The sequence below is a fragment of the Ammospiza caudacuta genome, chromosome 3 (genome assembly GCF_027887145.1).
Source record: "Ammospiza caudacuta isolate bAmmCau1 chromosome 3, bAmmCau1.pri, whole genome shotgun sequence".
Classification (NCBI taxonomy): Eukaryota; Metazoa; Chordata; class Aves; order Passeriformes; family Passerellidae; genus Ammospiza; species Ammospiza caudacuta.
The window spans coordinates 91,577,977-91,597,744 of NC_080595.1; the positions used below are offsets into that span (position 1 = coordinate 91,577,977).

Here is a 19,768-nt window from a genome sequence, read left to right on the forward strand (position 1 = left end):
CATAGCTGCCTCTTGAATGGGTTTTGGGGAAAGAGAGCATGGCCTCTGCAAAAATTTGAGCAGTCATAACCCTTTTGCTTGATTCAGACCATTCTTGGTTACACACAATGACAGCTCCCTGCAGCAGCAGAGTAAGGCATTGTGTTCTGGCCCAGATTGGCCAACTCAATCAAAATTAAACTCTGAAGGGTTGCCAGAGCAAGAATTGGACAGGAATTAAACTTTGGAGTTTTGCCTTGTAGGATTTTCTGGACTACTCTTTGCAGCCAAAAAAGGATCATTTGACTTGAAGATGGCAGGTCAAAATAAGACAGTGGCATAAAAGAATTTAACAAAATTTAGTAGGTGTCTACCTTAAGTTACCAGTGAACTTCACTGAGGCTCAAAAGAGTTGGACTGATTTGTTGTTTTTGGCATTTGCCTTGAGGGATACAGTGTGAAGCTTATATAGCACAGGTAAAAAATGGATTTCATGTCCCCAGCCCAGAGACTGACATCTCCATTGCTAGGTATCTAGCTAGGAAGATGCACCACTAATCCCACCTAGGAAAAGATGAAAGGGGAAGGTTTCAAGAAATTCTTCATGGTACTTCCTTTCCTTTATTCAGTTTGTAGTAGCTGTTTACTCAGTAGTCCTGCATTACATTCAGCTTATTGAATCATTGTTATTAAGCTTCCTGCAGCCACTTTAACTGGTACACTTCTTACTGTCTTTGTTCCACAGATACATTTCTCAGTTATATTTTCTCTGTCTGCTGTTTTATGAAATCTGTGAGCCACAACCCAACCCCCTTTGGCACTGCCAGACACCCAAGGAGATTCAATGCATTTTTCTCCAGAAATCCAACTTGCCACATTCATGCATTTAGTCATCATGAGACTTCCTTACATGTTGCTGGAATCACATACCTTTCACAGGATTCTAGGAAATCTTTCTACTTACAAAAGCTAAAAATATAAAATAATACTCTCCGTTTGACTTTGTCAGCTTCTGCAATATTCTCAGGGAAATCACAAACTTCCCTGTAGTTGCTTGTAGAGCTTTTAAAAGTTCTGCTTTTAATAGAAGATTTTACCTGCTCAACAAGGTGATACTTTTGTCTGGAAGGGAAGTTTGTCATGATGGCACATTGGAACACCCAAAAGACAATGATATGGAGCAAGTACCAAAACTGAACTGAGGACCCTCTGTTGCACACTATGGCTGGACCTGAGTATAGACCAACAGCTAAATGCACCACTAAATCTGTTTGACTCCTGAAAAAGCTGAAACTCCTCCATCTGAGAAGGCATTTTCACTGCAGGAGACAGTCAATCATTCTTGAAGTTCCATGTAGCACAAGAATAATTGCAACGCCTTTAAAATCACTGTGATGCACTTTTGGTGGTATTCTGTCAGCACAAGTTCTGGCAAAAGGTACATTGCAATGGTAAGGTCTGCACCCCCAGCAACAAGGTGCTCACCTGACCATCTTACAAGAAGATGAAATACATAATTCAGTAGTAAGGCACCATTTTCTCAATAAATATCAAGAAAGTCAGAAAAACAATTGGAAAGTAGACAAAGTACAGCCTCTGTTCCACTGGTATATGGCTTTTCACAGTAAAAATCCTCAGCAGTTGTAGTTCTCTTGCAAACTGAAGGTCATTCATGCCCATTTGGTCTCCACAGAGCAAGTGATGTCCAGGATCATTTTGCTACACAAAAAAAAAAAAAAAAAAAAAAAAAGGCCAAAAATAAAGCAAAAAAAAGCTATTCCACAGGGAAACTATTTCCACATTTGCAAATTCAGTTATCTTTGGCCTTTTCCCTCTTATTGGGCATCTATCTTTTCTGAAGAAGTCATTGTTGAAATTTGAGTGCTCTTTTATGTCCTCTTACCTTCCTGCTTTAGCCAGGCTGCCACCTTCACTGCAGAGAGTACATATAAAGGTTTAAAAATAGTTCACCAGTCATTTTGCTGATTGCTTTGTGCTGTCTGATGCTGGTCCATGGAGCATACATTGAGAAACAGTTGTCTAGACTTGATATTTGCCACAGACCAGCAGCACTTCTCAATATCAGGGTAGAAACTTTTTCAGAAAAAAGGCCAATGTTTCTTGCTACAGATCAGTCCTGTATTTCTAAATGACAAGGCTCAGGGATAATGAGGAATTTGCTCTGGGATTTACAATAGGAGGCTAATAAATACATTGACAGTAAGTTAGGAATACAGAAAACAATACATTGTCAAAACTGGAGATCTATTTAAAATTTTACTTTTCTCATTGGCCTCATTTGTAATGAGGCATCATAATGAGCATTATAAGCAGCCATTACCCACTCAATTGTGCTAAATATTTGCCAAATTTTGCTTTTTTACTGGTTGTTAGTCTCATAATATAAAAGAAATCCTATCTGTCTGGGATTTGCCCTGTATGTTTCATCTTCAAAGTAAATCTTGAGTGCTTGTTCACTAATAATGAACATAATGATAATTTGTCAAGTTATTATTTAAATTAGTTGCTGCTTCCTGAGTGTCACTTGATGTTGCAAGTCCCATGTATATAAAACAATGAAAAAGCAGTCTTTGAAACTGATTAAGCAAAATAATGAGATTAATATTTTAGCGAGGTTTAAAAAATTTTTGGCCTTATATGGGTGGAGCTGAGACTTTCAAAATTATTGAAGTGACCTAACAGTTGGCACTATTCCTTCATGGGTTCAGGACTCACTGCCTGCATCTAACCTGCTCAACCTAGTACCACTGAGTCTGGGAAAACACATGGACTGTATCAATTTGCCTGTTGAGGCTGTATCCCAACATAATGTCAGATATAGACCTGAGGTACAAGCTTCCTTTTCCTCACCCACTCTTTCTCAGCTGGGGATTCTCCGTGGCAAATCCAGGTGTACAAGCTGGATGGAGGCGCTGCCGTTTCACAGTGTACACAACAAAGTGATCTTGATACAGGCAAAGGGCTAAAATTCGTTTCTCCAAAAAGTCCTAAAATAGTTTGAAAGAACTGGCTTCAAATGTTTAAATAATCTTAGCAAAAGGTATGTTTTTATGATTATAAATCACATAAACAATTTAGAAAAATGTTTTAGCAAGGGTACCCAGAATTTAAACAGGATAGAAGCCATTGTGCTTCACAATTTCAGGTTGCTTATGAGAAAGAAGCATCAGTGAGTGTTTTGCTCAGGAACAGATTATCTTATTTTGTATATTGTATTTCCTGCTGGAATTGAGTTTATCAAGAATTTTTTGAAACAGACTGATTGCATGGCCTAATACTACACCTAATACTACAATTCTCTATGGCCATTCCTATTTCCTTGCACAGCATAATCCATCATTCCATGAAGTTCAACAGTAAAAAAAATGGGTCAGTAATTTTGATATGTTGAACACAGAGCAGATTATTAGCAGTTGTACCAGATGGCTCTTGCATATGCAAATATTTGTTCAAAGCTTGGAGGACTTTGGAGAGGGACATAAATTTAGGCTGAGAGATGAAGGTGCCAGAAGTGGCTGGCCAAATTGCTTTAGTGAACAGATAATGAATTTTCATGAATTCACTATCAGACTGAAAAGCAGAAGAAAAATCACTGATTTTTATTCTGGAAAAGGAATAATTGCTTCAGACTGAATAACCGCTATGTAAAAGACAAATCAATGATACACTGTACTTATTCCTCTCCACAGTGACTAAAGTTTCCTACCTACACCCAGGTGTCTGGGAGAACAGGGTAACAGGTATTTAACTTCAACTCTGTTTGTAGCAGAGGGCTTTTCTTTCCAAAAATGCCAGCTGGGTCACACTTAGCAAATTTCATAGGAATTTATTGTTTGATATAAAAATCAGAGAGGAGCTGGTCAGGTTATTCAGGCTGGCAGTCTTGAAGCTCAGCTTTTCAACTCAGTTAATGGAATGCCAGAACCCTCCTGCTCTCAGGGGTCTGCAGCACCCAGCCATGGTGAAACCACCACGGAGTTGCTTGGGAAACCACAGGGGCCAATGCTTTAGGTTTCTTCAGTCTAAAAATTAAGAATTTTACAAACAAAATTACGATAAAATTTATGATAAAAAAAGGAAATTAAGCATTTACAGATCTTCTACTTTTTGTTTTAGGGAGAGTCACTTCCAGAAGAAAAGTTTCCTGCAATCTTTTCAGCCATTTATGAGTGGCCTGATTGGATTCATGATCCTTTGGATCAGCGAAACTGTGGAGCATCCTGGGCTTTTTCAACTGCAAGTAATATTTCTTTTTGCTCCCTTTGAAAGTATCAATGATGTTAGATGTGTAATGAAAATTGGAGTGGTTTGTAACAAAATAATATCAACTTGCTTTTCACCTTTTATTACCAAATAGGAACATTTAAAATTGCTACAACTTTCCTTCTATACTGTCCCAAAATCTTTAAACGTCAATCTAAGCTGCAGCACTTTGCTTTTCATAAAATTGTGTAACATAAGCATGCAATCAATCTTTGTGACTTAATTTGGCCGGAGGGTCCTCACAGGTGCAGGTTTCTGCAACTGCTTCTTTAAGTCACAGCAGTAAGAAAAGGAAAGGAGCTTTAAGGTCAGCTAAGCCCAGGTCCCTGAAAAAAACAGACTGAACGTGCTTATTTTCTGACATATCTTATCCTCTGCAGTTTTCAAAAGAGAAAACCAAGAGAGCTTTTAACAGCTCTTTTGACAGATAACTGCAGAGATGAACAGAGATCACTGAGGGAAAGAATTTGCAGATATTGTGTCTCATTTTTCCTTTCCGCAAACAAATAATTTTAATTCACATAATTATTTTCAAAGCTATGTAGTGTGAGATGCCTTCACATGTTGTTTAGGTGCATCTAATGTTTTCAGTCAGAGTTTTCAAGATTAGTTGTTGCTCAATGAACAGAAAAGCACTGCTGTATAATTTTTTTCTTACCATGAATAATTTCCGTAAGTACTCCAAAACTTTTTATACCTATGAAAATAAACTCATTATCATGGGACTTTGGAAAAGCACAAAATACAGTTGCTGCCTGATGTCAGCAACTTTGTTTTCTGAAGTCTTCCTCAGCGTTCACCAAAGTTAGTGCTGATTTTGATAGGTATTTAGATTTCAAGAGATTTTTTAAAAAATTTATTTCAAAATTGAAAAATGTGGGGCTAAAAGTAATACAAATAAAATTCAATCATAGCTAATGATTTGTAAAGAGGTTTAATGATTGTTTCATTGTCATTTGATAAAGAGAGTAGAAGTACCTGAGTTTCACCCACAACTTAGTTAACCTAGTCTGCCTTTAAATCAGTTCATAAATATATAAGCACTAAGAATCATTATTATCTGATTGAATTCAGATAAGGTTTCTATGTCTGAGGAATAATTTTGTGTAATAAGGGAAAGAGGTACAAAGAGTCCCACATTTACGCTACAATATGTACATCTCCAAATATTCTTTGTAATAAAACCAAAATATACTTCCAGTCTTGAATTGTCTTCTTCATAGGATTGCTCTTTTTTTTTCTTTTTTCTTTCCCCTCACATAAAGGAAAGAAAGGTTGAAAAGAAAGCAAAGAGATTTAGAGATTCAGCTGCAGAAAAGTATTGGGAAGTATTTGTTTCTTCTGTTGAAGACAAGTAAATGTGAATATGCATTTACAAACATGATACAGACAATTATGCGAATGTCTCATCTAATATTTGGGTATTTGGGACTTTATAATAGCCAGTAAATCTAGGAATTTGTCATATAACAGCAAAGTTGCTCATGATGCTTTGCAGTTTCTCAATCTTCTCTCTCAAGAGTCTGGACAGATTATATCAGTATTGTTTAGTGAAGTTGTCTGCACAGACAGAAAATATTGAGGTGGTATTTCTGTCCCTCTTTCACAAAAACAACTGCTAAGTTTTGAGTAATTACTTGATTTTGATAGCAGAAAATTTATTTTCAAACAGGTGTTGCAGCAGACAGAATAGCAATTCATTCAAAGGGTCAGATCACAGACAACCTTTCTGCTCAGAACTTGATCTCTTGTGATACCAGGAATCAACATGGATGTAATGGTGGAAGCATTGATGGTGCCTGGAGATATCTGAAAACACATGGGTAAATATTTTATCTGTCTGTTTAGATTATTTTAAATTGAAACTTTTGCTTCATTTGCAATAAGACAATACTGTACTTTAAATGTACTTAAAATTTCTGTGTTTCTTGGGATACAGGCTCTTCATTTGAAACAACCCTGAGTAAGCAGCCAGTTGCATGAGACAACACTGTGAATATTCAAAAGAATCAAACATCTTTTCTCAATAAAGCAACTTGTAATCATCTCATTCCAAGGTTATTCCAGGGTGCAACACTCTATTAAGGATTGTACCTAGATCCTTCTTCCTTCAGATGAGACTAAGCAGAGTTAAGAGCTATCAAATTCCCCAAACAAGGTAGAAACTTTAAAATGGGATATAATAATTTATGGAATGACGAAATTATTTTGGTTGAAACTTTGGAGGTGACCTGATCCAACATTCTGTTCAAAGAATGACTTTAAAATTAGATCAGGCTATTTAGGCCATTTCCCTGGACACATTTTGAGTATCTTCAAGGATGGTGGTTCCACAACCTTTCTTGTAGCAGGTCAGTTTTTTTGACTAATGGTCAAACTTTTTTCTTATGTCAGCATTTTCCTTGGTAAAACTTGTGACCGGTACCTTCCTTCCAGCTTTTCACTGTGCATCTCCAAGAGTTTTGTTCTGTCTCCTCTATACCTCCCCTTATGTAGTTGAAGACAGGAATGATATACTCTTTTGGCTTTCTCTTCTCTAAACTGAACAAGTCCAGCTGCCTCAGCTCCAGTTCCCAGTGCCCTCCAATGGATTTGCTCAGTTTGTCAGTGTCTTTCCCAGGGAACACATAAGTGAAAATACAACTCCATCTGCTGAGTAGTAATTTGAGGGGAAGATAAATTTTCCACAATGTCTTGGTTACGTTCTTGGTAACACAGCCCAGTATTGACCAGCCACATTTGCCAAGAGCACTCACTGCTCACCTGCATTCAATTTGCTGTTTCTCAGGACCTCATGTCCTTCTCTGTTAAATGACTTTCTACACTGGCAGTGCCCTGACAGTACCTGGGCAGTTCTGGCTCAGAGGCAGGGTTTGCCATCTGTCTTTGTTGAAATTCAGGATATTTCTGTCAGGCTCGTTTCTTTAGCCTATTAACACTACTCTGAACAGCAGCCATGCATACTAATCACTCCCTAAAAGTTTTACATTCTCCAAAAACTTGCTTAAGGTGCCTTACATCTGGCTGTCCAGATTGTTCATAGAGATACAAAAGTGTTGCTTTTGTGTTGTCTCCTGGGGAATTCCATTAATAAATAGACACCAGTCACTTTGATCTGTCAACCATTCAACATGCCAGTCCACAACTGACCTTGTAAGCAATTTACCTAGTCCAACAAAGTAGAGGAACACCACAGCAACCTATGCTGAAAATGTCACTAAAGACAAGGTAAATGATAGGTACTGCTTCCTTACTCTCTCTGGAGCCAGTCATTTCATCATGGTCTGGCTGTCTCATCACATCATCATTACCTGTCATGGTAAATCGACACATCCTGATTTCAGTCCACTCCTTGAAGTCTGTATGTCTGGAAATGGCTTCCAGGAGAAGTTCAATAACTGTGTTTTAGATACCATATAATAAAATCCTGCTGTTTCTCACATTACCAGGATTTTTTTATCCTTTCTGTTCCATACCAAAATCTATTTCCTGTCTTGCTTTCGCACAAGCTCATCCCTTACTCTGTTATATCTGAAAATGACAGACTGAGGGATCTCAGGTGTTTTCTCTGTCAACTTTTGATTTTATCTATAACACAAACAAACAAACAAACAAACAAAGCATGTCAAGAGCAGAAGAATGTTGGATGTGATGTGTCATAGTTGACATGGCACTCTGGGGATCCAGGAGAAGACCTGTCACACTATACAAGTGACAATTCGGCTTTCTGCAAGTATATCAAACTATTTCTGATATGACAAGGACTTTGTATTGTTATGGGGAGAGTTTACTTTGAATGCTCCTCTATCTTTTTCTCTCAGGGTTTCAACACTAAACTGGCTTTCATTTAGGTTTTAAGAAGGAGATCCTTCAGCTGAGTGATTAGCAAAGGCCCTTTAGCACCTCAGGAGCTAAGGGAAAAGGTTTCATTAATGAAGAAATGAAAGTTATAACTTGACATTTTAATTTTAAGCACTTTTTAACTGCAATACTTTTCTTTAACTAGAAAAACAGTCTCATTTTACTCAGTAGTTCATGTTTTTATGAGAGTAATTGCAACACTTTCTCTCTGAATGGTTTTCTTGCCTGTTAAAAACAGGAGCATGAGAATTGCTGGTATAGATAAGAGAAGAGAGAATAATTTTTATGAGCATTATCTCCAGAACAGTTGGACCAACTTATTTTTAGAGGAAAAACTGTAAAGAATGCAGTGACAGGACAATCTCCTAGTTTTCTGTTTCCTCTGACTATTACCCCTGTACAGGCACAACTAACATGAGCCCCATAATAATAAAATTCTTCCCATGCCAGAATGTAGTATTATTTTTACCTGAGCACTGTGGTTAGTGACATGGCCTGTTATACAGAAGCAATTGAAGTATAAAAGAGTTAGTTAGCTTATTTTAAAAAGAAAAGCAGGGCAGGCTGAAGCTCTACAAGGCACTATCATTATCAACTTAGCTGTACCCTGCAGGAGCTTGTTCTGGTGTGAATGCAATAACATTATGTTTGACCTGACTGAGTAGCAGAGTGACAGTGGTGTGCTGAGCAGGCTTTCTGCCTGATGTGGGCCTGGAAACACAGAGCCACAGCACTCAGCTCACGCAGCACATCTGTGAACTGTCTTTTTACCTTCACACTGCCAAGTACTTGCTTATTGCTCAGCCTCATGTTAGTCACCAGCCTCTTGCAGCTGATCATCTCAGAAAAGAATCTGAAGGGCAGTTGTGAAAGCCATCATGAATTTTTGGAAGCTATCTAAATCTCCAACAAATCTCAGCAATCCAAGATTATTTTCTTAGTCATTTATTATGCTTTTTTGTTGCCATGGAGCTAGCTCCAGCTTGGACAACATCACTGTGCTATGACAGACATTTGCTTGCTACCAATTTTTATTCCTGACCATTGATTTGTCATCAAAGTACCACACATGAAAGTATCCCTACTTACCTATTTTTATAAACATTTCTACATTTTGCTTTTCTTTCCTCAAGTTCAAATGATATTTCAAAACCCATTCTAAAATTTCCAGATGCAAATAAACACATTAAGGGAAATATCCAAATATCTTTAGAACAGATACTGGAAGAACAGATGAACAGCACTTCTGGGTCCATCCAGCCCAATGCTAAGTCTCTGATAGTAGCCAAGAGCAAATAATATCAAGAACAACAATTAAAAAGTTTTGATTCACTGGAATCATAATTTAATCAGTTTTGTAGGTAAACCCCATAATCCATAACCTTTTACCTGTGACAATGCAAAAATATTGGAAATTTATGGCAGACAAGTTAGAAGTGTCTTTTGAATGAGCCCTGTCAAATAGTGCTTGCTTCCACACACTTCCAGGTGACTTATTTTTAGGAATTGTTATATTGCAATCATTGTGTCATTATCTGCATACCCTGCAACAGGGAGAAAACACATTGATTTTCTGTGGGCCCTTGTAAATTATCACAGCAATCATTCAATGCTGTTTAAAGTTTCTGCTGTTTTTGATTTCTGGAGTGTGCTCAGCTCAGGTTTTTGACAGATTTTCAGAAAAATCAAGTGCTGACCTAAACTATCCCCAGTAAAGTCAGAAAAAGATTTCCATAAAGCTCAAGGAAGCTAGGCAAGTGCTGAGACCTGACTTTTCAGAATTACTAAACACCCAATTAACAGTGAAATCTGCTGTAAGTGGAGCTGAAACACTGTTTAAATATCACTTTGTCTTCCTCCATTAATTAAAGAATAAATATGTATTCTATTACTAATTATCATTAGTTTTAAGTGTTTCAGTTACAAGTCATAATTTGGGAGAAATAAGTGTTCTTGAAAGCATCTATTTTAACTAATAAGAAAAACAAAAAGGTTATATTCATCAAGAATGAGGAAGAAACACTTCATTTTCAGGTGGTATAAAAGTTAGACATGAATGTAAATAGTGCTTCCAACCACAATAGGACTTCATCTGATTTGTACTTCAGGCTCTTGACAGCTGTAGGTATGAGAAAGGTGTTATTGCTATTAGCCAGCTTGCAAATAACATATTCTAATGCTTAGGATTATTTTCTTATCTCACAATTCAAATACATAAATGCAATGAATCCACAAAAATTTCATTAGATTGAACACATAGACGTGACTTCAAATGAATTCTGTCAAGAATGTATGAACACACTACAGAGTTTTCCTAGTTGGCCCCGGATTCTGCTTGTTTCTAACACTATTGTTGTATATATGTATCTATATTTGTGCATATTCACATCTATTTCTGTTTTTCTTCTATGACTCTTATGGAAGGGTCTTCTTGAAGTGTTTTTAATGTTTACTGGTGTGCTGGTGCTTCAGCACATACGACATTGTACTTCAGCACATACGAAATTGTGCTTCAGCAGAAAGCTGTTCAATTGTGGTAATCAAGGCTGCAGAAACTGGGGTTGGTGAAAAGATTCAAACGTGACTCTGAACTAAGAGATCTCATCTGGATTACCACTCAGCTCCAGTGTGCTACTCTATGTGCTCTACTTTGGGCAGAAAGAAAAAGATTTCTCAGATTTTCTATCACCAAATGCTAATGGTGAAATGCAATTTCTTATTCAAAACAGCTGAAGGATATATGGGCTTATCTTGTAAAGCTCCTGGCAGCTAAGTATACACTGGCAAGCATAGTTTACTCCATACTGTGTAGAAATATAGTTTTCAATTCCTCAGGTTCAGGAATTCTGGTGTAATCGATGAGCTACTTAAATACAAATGCTTTTTATTGGACTGACTATTTTAAGGTATTCTGCTTCAGCAAAATATTGGATTATGCTCTGTAAAAGAAACCCTCTCCTAGGCCTGCATGGCATTAATGCAGAAATGTGTATATTGTTTCAGAAATGTCTAACAGTATTCCACATATCCCATTTCATAAGCCATTTTTGATAAATGAAGCCCATTGACAACATTGGTAATTTATTGATCTTTTTCAGTGTGAGCTTTCACGCATCATTAATGAGATGAATGTACCAGGTGACAATTACTAAACACATTTTTTACCCTATCTCTCTTTGGAGAAGGGTGGGAAGAGGACTACTGTAATGGAAACTTAATCATAAATATCATGTATATTAATTGAAGGAAATGCCATCCAGCTGAAAATATGCCATCTACATTTCTGAAGAGTATTACTTGATAAATGACAGTTGTAAAATAATTAAAATCTTGAAGTAAAATGGCAAAAATTTTTGAGTGAGCTTCTTATCAACTCTTTTTTTTAACTACCTGAACAGGGTTGTATCATATGCTTGTTATCCATCATTTTGGAACAAACACCTGGGGCCATCAGCTGAAAATCAGTGTTATGTGTCAAGTGAATATGGAAAAAACCATATAAATGGGCCATGTCCCAATGCTTTTGAAAAATCCAATCGGTTACACCGGTGTGCCTCTCACTACAGAGTGTCCTCAAAAGTAAGTTAATGAAATTCATCTGTTGTCTCAACAATTTCACCCCTTTGAGGTTTGGTTAAAATATGTTCACTTCAAGACTAGAGCTGTGAATTTTTCTTTATGTTCTCCTTGAATTTTCCTATGAGTTGAAATTCTTTATAGTTTCTCAGTTGTACATCATCTCTTTAAGGTTGATACTTTGTGGTCCCATAGAAATTTGAGATAGAAAAGAAAGTATGCTGTCATAATAGTGCAGTTGTTCTTCCCAAACATGTTTCTGAAGGTCTTGTTAATTTGGTAAACCAAATATTCTCCAGCAGAAATACAACTACAAAGGTATACTTACACTATATATGTAATGATAAATTAGTATGAGTTTTAATTTTATTTAATAACTGTTGTCTTCCCTTGCTCTCTCTGTTGCTGCTCTCACCTCCTGTCAGGAAACTGATATAATGAAAGAAATCAAGGAGAGAGGACCAGTGCAAGGTATGGTAAGTTTAAAGGATGATAACATTATTGAAATAGTTAGACTGTGCAATGACCTTGTATCAAAATATTAGAAAATGCAAATTATATGCCACAGTGGAGAAACAAGTCATATGCACTGTAGGGACATTTGGTGGGTAAATAGTGGTCCTAAAGGCAGCATGGCTGCATCAGAGCCTGCAAAGAGTAAAATGACCTTGAACTGGATGTGTTGAAAATTTGTGCATAATGTGTGTGCAGGAAATCTGTGTGCCTTTTTTCGTTACAGTTCTTTGGTCATTGGTGAAATAGCAATTTATGGAATTAAAGGTTAGCCAGACTTGGTTCCATAGGGCTGGGGTTGATTCCCCCACAGCTAAGGCCAGCCTACCAGACCTGCTCTCCTCTGAAGGCAATGCTGAAATATATGGGCCTTCCAGCAAATCATTCAGTACTGAAATACCCCAGAATTTCTCATTTCAGAGCCCAAATGCTCTTGTTGACGCCTACTAGTTTTGAATTTTTCTGCTGAACTTTGCAATGAAGATCTCTGACCTCTTAGAGGTCAGAAATACAGAGACTTAACTCAGAGACTCAGCATTGAGTAGGGAATTGCAAACTTTTTATTTTACCCTGGATACTATCCATTCGTGGCCATGTATGGTGCTGGCACCAGCTGAAAATGCAGGTTCCTGCTCACAGCCCAGGCCAGTGTAACTAGAGATTGATGGATGTGGGGCTTGGGATGATGGAGAATGGTCACAGTGCAGGATCTCCACCTCTCTTGGATGGCTGGCTGATGCAAACCCAAAGAATTTTACTTCAGGTGACTTCTGCATTTCTACTGCCTTTAATTATATAAGGAATTATCATAATCTTCAATTTATTATTCAAATGGTTTTGATTATGAGATGGATGTAATTCATTTTGATGCATCATGTAGTTGAAATTACTTCTTAAAGCTCTTTATGTGGGCAGCTGCAATTAATCTGAAGTTCAGACTTAACAAGATCAACATCATCAGTCTTTTTTGTTTGTTTGCTCAAGGAAAATATTATTTCCCACATTCCATTTGATCTAGATGGAAAAACAGTAATTTCTGCCAGTTTTAGAAAATGATAAAAAGAATCCTCAAGATAGAGTTTCAAACCTCAAATATTCTTCTAGATTAAATCTGCTAGTACTAAATTTTACGCATGAAATAATCAATATTCAGCCATTTGTTAGGATTTAGCTACTCAACAATTCAATTTTTTTTAATATAATGCTTTTGTGTATCAGGTTAAGGTAATGTTGTTTGTAGAAAAATCAAGATCTACATAACGGCATATAATCGAGACTATGCATCACTGACTGAAATCACTTGTTCTTTTTTCTTTTGGCTATAATATGAGTTTTAAATTAATCACAGTTATGACCCTGTAATTTGTCACTGATCCTCTCTTCTATCTTCCCATATTAAAAATGCAACCAGGGCAAAAGTCTAATTTTAAAACCATATCATATTTTTTCTGCAAATGATCTTCAAATACTGAAGGGGTTTTCCATTATTCATTCACTTGTCATTTCTGACAAACTTACAAAATGCTCAGGGACAGTATTTTCTAATGTACTAAGCAATGTTTAATAGCTGGGAAATATTCAAGATCCCTTCAAGATCATGATGATGAATGGATTTGGATTTTTGGACATATTCAAAGTTAAGAAAAAAAAATTTAACAACTGTGAAGCAGTAGGTTTAGGAATATAATTGAAGATTTTATGTTATACAGCTTTCAAGTTTGAATGACAATTTTTCTTCGACCTACATCATTGTCTTACATGGTACAGAAACTGAACAATTAGCAATTTTTGATTCAAAGATGAAATACTAGATTTTAAGAAATCCATTTTCAAGTAAACATAGTGAAATTTCACCAATAATTTCAAAACATTTAGATGGACAATCCTAATATTGCCCATACATTTTTTTTTTTCATGGACTTTAGGAAATACTCTGACAGTTACAAGGCTGATGGAGAAAAATTATCCTCTCTGACACCTTAGTCAGTCTCAATTAAAAGACACGCTTAACACATTGCTGGCAATACATCACAGTTTTGACCCCACAAAACTTACAATTTCAGCTGTTATGATCTTGGGAAAAATTTTTATATTTGCTAAAGAAAGTAAATCTGTAAAAATATGAAGAAAATGATCTATAGAAAGTGCTTGACTATATTAATGTATAAGCTAAACTTGGTTTCCTTTTGTAGCAACTAGTTTTAATTTCTCATATCTTTGTATGATTAAAAAGAGACAAAAAATCCTATTTAAGCATTTTATGCAGGGGAATGCATAGTGGAATCAATCTTTTAATCTGCTGCATCTATATGCATAGATCTGACAAGCTCAGCATGACTGAAGTAGCCCATGCATGAAGTATACTAAATCTTATGAAAATCGCTGCCTTTTCTGATTCATTAATAATTAATCTGTTCATTTTGGGAAATGCAAAGTCTTTCCTATGTGAGAAGGAACAAAATTAGGTGGTGGACTGTGATCACCTTGTCCTGTCCAAGTCAGAGTCTGCATCAGGACAAAGCGACTAGATAAATAAAAATATCTCCAGTGCTAGATCTAGAATTACCATCATCTTTGTCCATCCTGTACTTCATGCACCCAGATCACTCTAAATCCAGACCATACCATTGTTTAGGTCCTGATTACAAGGTATTACATGCACATGGGTAAATATATTTACACACATATAAAAATCTGTGTGTACACATGTGCCCAGGTATGCAAAGTACATATAATATACAATCATGGATAAAATTCTATCACATAAACTAAAGTTATTCTGGAAATACACTTCAAAAATTTCTACTTTGTTTCAATGGAAAAAATTTAGGTATGATATCTCTTCACAGACAAGAATGTGTCTCATTTGGGGCACAAGTTGTACTCTCCTTTGTACTTACAGTTGAAGGCAGCAGGATTGGAAGAAACAGATGGGCTGAGTCCATTGAGACATCATGGCTCCATGGCTGGTGTCACAGCTAAAGCGTTGGGGGGTTTTGACAATGGGATGGCCTAAGCAGCAGGCATGCTGGCATCAGATGGGACTCCCCTTTCCCAGAGAGGAAGGAGAGCCTTTGCTCAGGAGCAGCAGGTCTCATTGCCAGAGCTTCAACCAAGCTGTGATGGGGAGGGGGCACAATATCAGGCTTGTCTGTGGCAAGGCAATTGGCCTCATTTAACCATGTTTTAAGAAATCTCATCCCCTAAAATTTTTGACTGTTTCATATCTTCAGCCAAATATGATAGAGGTTCTTTTATAGATAGTTAATTTTCTTCAAGTTTATGAAAATATTCAGGTAGGAAAAAGAAATTTGTAAGTATGCCAGACAGAAAATATGGCAGCATGATCTCATCTTACCTGACACTGCAGATCTATACCAGGCACGTATGTTATAAATGGTCCAACCACATAAAAAATGGTCAGTGAGACTTGTACTTTATGGGACTCCCAAGGCGCACGATTTTAGGAAATTGGATTTCACTAATTCTCATGTTCTAAGCTGTGTGGCAGTTAAAATTATAAGCTAAAAATAAAATGGAATGAAACTTATAATTAATGCTTCTAATTCACTGGAATCTAAAGGTAATGTAGACCTGAAAAATACTTTCATTTCTCGGGATCTGGTAGCCCGCCATAAAGCAAATGGTAGTAATGGTGGCAGAACATATGTGGAAAGAAACCCAGAACTATTTTCTTAATAAACGAATGATGCTCCTAAGAAATAATAAATAGGCATAAAATGCAACTTGTAATCTTCATTTTCTTGCACAAAAGTTCAGTCCATCAGCTCTTTCACCTTACATTTTTATGAAAAAAGGGGTGACTTTTCCCACATTTTTAACTAGCAGTCACGATTTATATGCATACAAACAATTCAGTTTTCTTTAAGGAGATTACTGTGTATTTGATGAACTTTAAGTTTCAGAAAAAGGCATTTCACTCCACTGTATTTCACAGGATATACATTTTCTGTTAAATGCTTTTCTTGAATATGCAGATGCTAGTCTGAACTGAGTAGTTTATATATGAACCTTGTGGAAATTAATTTTATTGAATTAGATTTCAAAATTTATGTAAGCCTTCACGAGGCAATATTTCCTCTTAGTGCATTGGAAGAAGTCAGTGAGAGGGAGATTCCATGACAAGGAAAACTGACAAACTTGATAAGAGACCATAGAGAGAACTTTGTTGAAGTATTTCCATTGGTTCACTCAGAGCAGGATACTTCTGAGAAATTGATGTTATTAGTGGAATTACAAAGTGCACTTAATGCAATCCAATGCACAACAATAATTCCACTGGTAAAATGCAAGGAGGAAAGAATAACAGAGGTTATGTTTGCTGACTGTGATTTTTCCTACTGTTTTTCAGCTATAATGAAAGTGTATGAAGATTTTTTCCTTTACAAAGAGGGAATATATCGACACTCCCAGAAAGCAGGATCTAAATGGAAAACTCATTCAGTCAAACTCCTTGGGTGAGTAAAGCACATTCTTTTACCCTTTTTCTCTGCCAGTCATGAGTGTAATAAAATGTCAATGACCAGTCTGTAAACCAAAGATTTGACTGTCACAGATGGAACACTGCTAGCTCCCAGCATAGGACTGATGTTTCAGCTCATCAGCATAGGACTGATGTTTCATTTTTTCCTTGTCTATGAATTTTAGAGAGTATTGAAAAGAGGTGTAGACCCATCATCTCTTAATCTACTCTTATATTTGTTCAAAACCATCAAACATAATGTTTATAGAATAAACCATTTAGCCCCATATATATATATATAGTTAAAACCCACATACACGCACACATATATTAAAAATATATATACATGTACATATACATATACATATACACATACCATATAAAAATACTTGGTTGGGTATTCACAAATATTCCAAGTTGTGAACAAAGTTAATATCATTTTCTTAAAATATGCCGCCAAAGAGAATGCAAATAGAAACATGAAAATTGACAGTGACCTCCCACTTAAATGGCATAGTTTACTGGCACAGCACTCTAGGCTTTCTGTGCCCTGAAAAGAAACCAACTGCTGCTGAGATGCTGCTGATTTTATTTGGAAAACTGCTTCAGAAGCATGTGTGTAGTGCACTAGTGGATTTCCTCTCAAATGTAGACCAGGCCACTATGTTAAGAAGACAAGCGTCAAATAGCGCATATGCTTGAATTACTGAACACACCACAAGGCTTCATTCTTTGCCCTGAAGGGAGTATGCAAGGATGAATTTTTATTAAATCAATGAGTGAATACACATAAAAATGACTGTAGAATTTCAAGAAAATATTTTATCAGTGGTCTAGAATATCATATAAGTAATGATTCCATGTGTGCTAGGAAAATTACTGAGAGTATTTTCAACAAGTACTTCAAGAACATAAAATTGCAAAATAAGGTTAATTTTGTGCTTGTGATCTTAGTGAAGACATCTTCATGAAGGGCATGGGAATGCCCTTCATGGATGTGGAAACTGCTGCCTATAGATTACAAGAGTGTGCTTGACAGTGGCATAGAAGCAAAGAGATGCAGCAGGCTTATGCCAGATCATCTTTGATATTGCTGCAAAAAGTATTGACTCAGGCAAATAAAGGAAAAACTCCCAAACATATGATTATCGAGAATATTGAGCAGCAATGAAAAAGAGAAACTGGAATTTAGTGTAGAAAAATGGGGCACTAAAGTAGGAAAATATATTTATGGAGGACAGATGGTAAGTGTTGGTTTTTTTATCTGTATTTAAGGTAACAGAGGTGAGAAACCAATAACATTAGACAGTAAAATGTGCAGTGCAATTTGAATACTTTAGCTCTGGAATGAGCTGCTGTGAGGCTGAGTTCAGGTGCTGGGAGGGCTGTGAAGTACGCTTGGTGCAAGCATAGGGTGATGAGAACTCCTCCCTAAGACAAGCTGCTCCACCTTTGTGCTGAATAACCTACCCAGATGAGTGATTATGCAAGAATAGCACCAGGGGACAAAGTGATGGTGGAGGAGGGAAAGAGGAGGAGATAACTAAGGTGCCAACCATGTGTACCAACCATATGAAGCTCAGCAGGGCAAAGTGCGAGATTCTGCTCCTGAGATGGGGCAACCATGGATGTACAGACAGACTGGGAAATGAGATACTGGAAAGCAGTGCCACAGAAAAGGACCTGATTGAAAGAGGAATATGACTGAGCAGTGTCCTGGCCAGGAAGGCCAGTCCTGGGGGTTATCAGGCCCAGCATTGCCAGCCAGGCAAGGGAGGGGATTGTCTCTCTCTGCTCTGAACTGGCACAGCCTCACTTCAAGTGCTGGGGGCAATTTTAGGCACTGCAATAAAAGAAAGTTATTAAACTATTAGAGGGCAACAAAGATGGTGAAGGGCCTTGAGAAGAGGCTGTATGAGGAGCAGCTGAGGTCACTGGGTCTGTTCAGCCTGGAGGAGACTGAGGGGAGACCTCACTGCAGTCACAGCTCCTTGTGAGGGGAGGAGGAGGGGCAGGCACTGATCTCTGCTCTGTGGTGACAGTGACAGGAGCTGAGGGAATGGCCTGAAGCTGTGCCAGGGAGGTTTATGTTGGATATTAAAAAGGGATTCTTCACCCAGAGGGTGGGTGGGCACTGGAACAGCTCCCCAGGGCAGTGGTCACAGCACAGCCTGACAGAGTTCAAGAAGCATTTGGACAATGCTCTCGGGTACATGGTGTGACTCTTGGGGTGTCCTGTGCAGGGCCAGGAGTTGGACTCAATCCACTCAATCCAAGGATACACAAGGAGTTGGATCCTTGTGGGTCCCTTGCTAGTCAGGATATTCTACGATTCTGTACTTCCGTGCTGAAGTGGATGCTGATTTAAATGGGAACTGACAGGCTGTGAAAAGAAAATATAGCAACCCTTAGGCAAGGGACCACTGTAAGCAAAATCTGAACACCTTGGCTGAGACACAGGACTGTGTTGAATGGTCACTGGTGAACACTGAGAAGGAGGAAAGACAAGTGATCTGATGTACTGAAAAAGAACTTAAGTGAAGGAAAAAGAAGAAAACTGAAGATGGTATTATATATGAAACCCCAGACTTATTCAGACTTTAATATGGGGGAATGCATTTTCTTCCTAACTCATTTATTTAATTTGAATATTCCTGAAGTATCCAATGGATCCAACAGTATAAAGTTTTACCAATCCTGAAATTGTCTAAGGCACAAATGTTGAAACCTCCAAGGTTGTGCCATATAAAATACTTGCAGACCTGTTTAACTGTAAAAATTGAATTAGATATTAAAAAGTTGGAGGCTGATGGAGCCTTAAGCTAGGTGTTTCTAGCAATGATAAATCCAGCCATAAAATGTGATTCTGCATCATGAACTTTAAACCACTTCATTGTATAGATTTTAATGTCTTCAGGATTAAGCCACCACTTTTTAATATAATTTATTAGTTTCAATGAATTTGAATGCAAAATATGTGTTGTGGGTGTAAGTTCTTTGTCATTCATATATAGCTTGGAAGCAAAAGAAAATGTTGACTCCTTGACCTCAATAAAAACTCATGAGAATCTC

At 37.2% G+C, this 19,768-nt stretch overlaps 1 protein-coding gene across 1 annotated transcript in view; it reads left to right on the forward strand.

Moving 5' to 3' along the window:
- Window positions 1-19,768, forward strand: part of TINAG (tubulointerstitial nephritis antigen) — a 39,024-nt gene that overhangs the window by 9,417 nt on the left and 9,839 nt on the right. Inside the window, exons 5-9 of the mRNA XM_058802397.1 lie at window positions 4,117-4,240; window positions 5,936-6,086; window positions 11,523-11,703; window positions 12,126-12,171; window positions 16,586-16,691. Coding sequence (XP_058658380.1) covers window positions 4,117-4,240; window positions 5,936-6,086; window positions 11,523-11,703; window positions 12,126-12,171; window positions 16,586-16,691 — 608 coding nt within the window. The remainder of the gene's footprint in view (window positions 1-4,116; window positions 4,241-5,935; window positions 6,087-11,522; window positions 11,704-12,125; window positions 12,172-16,585; window positions 16,692-19,768) is intronic.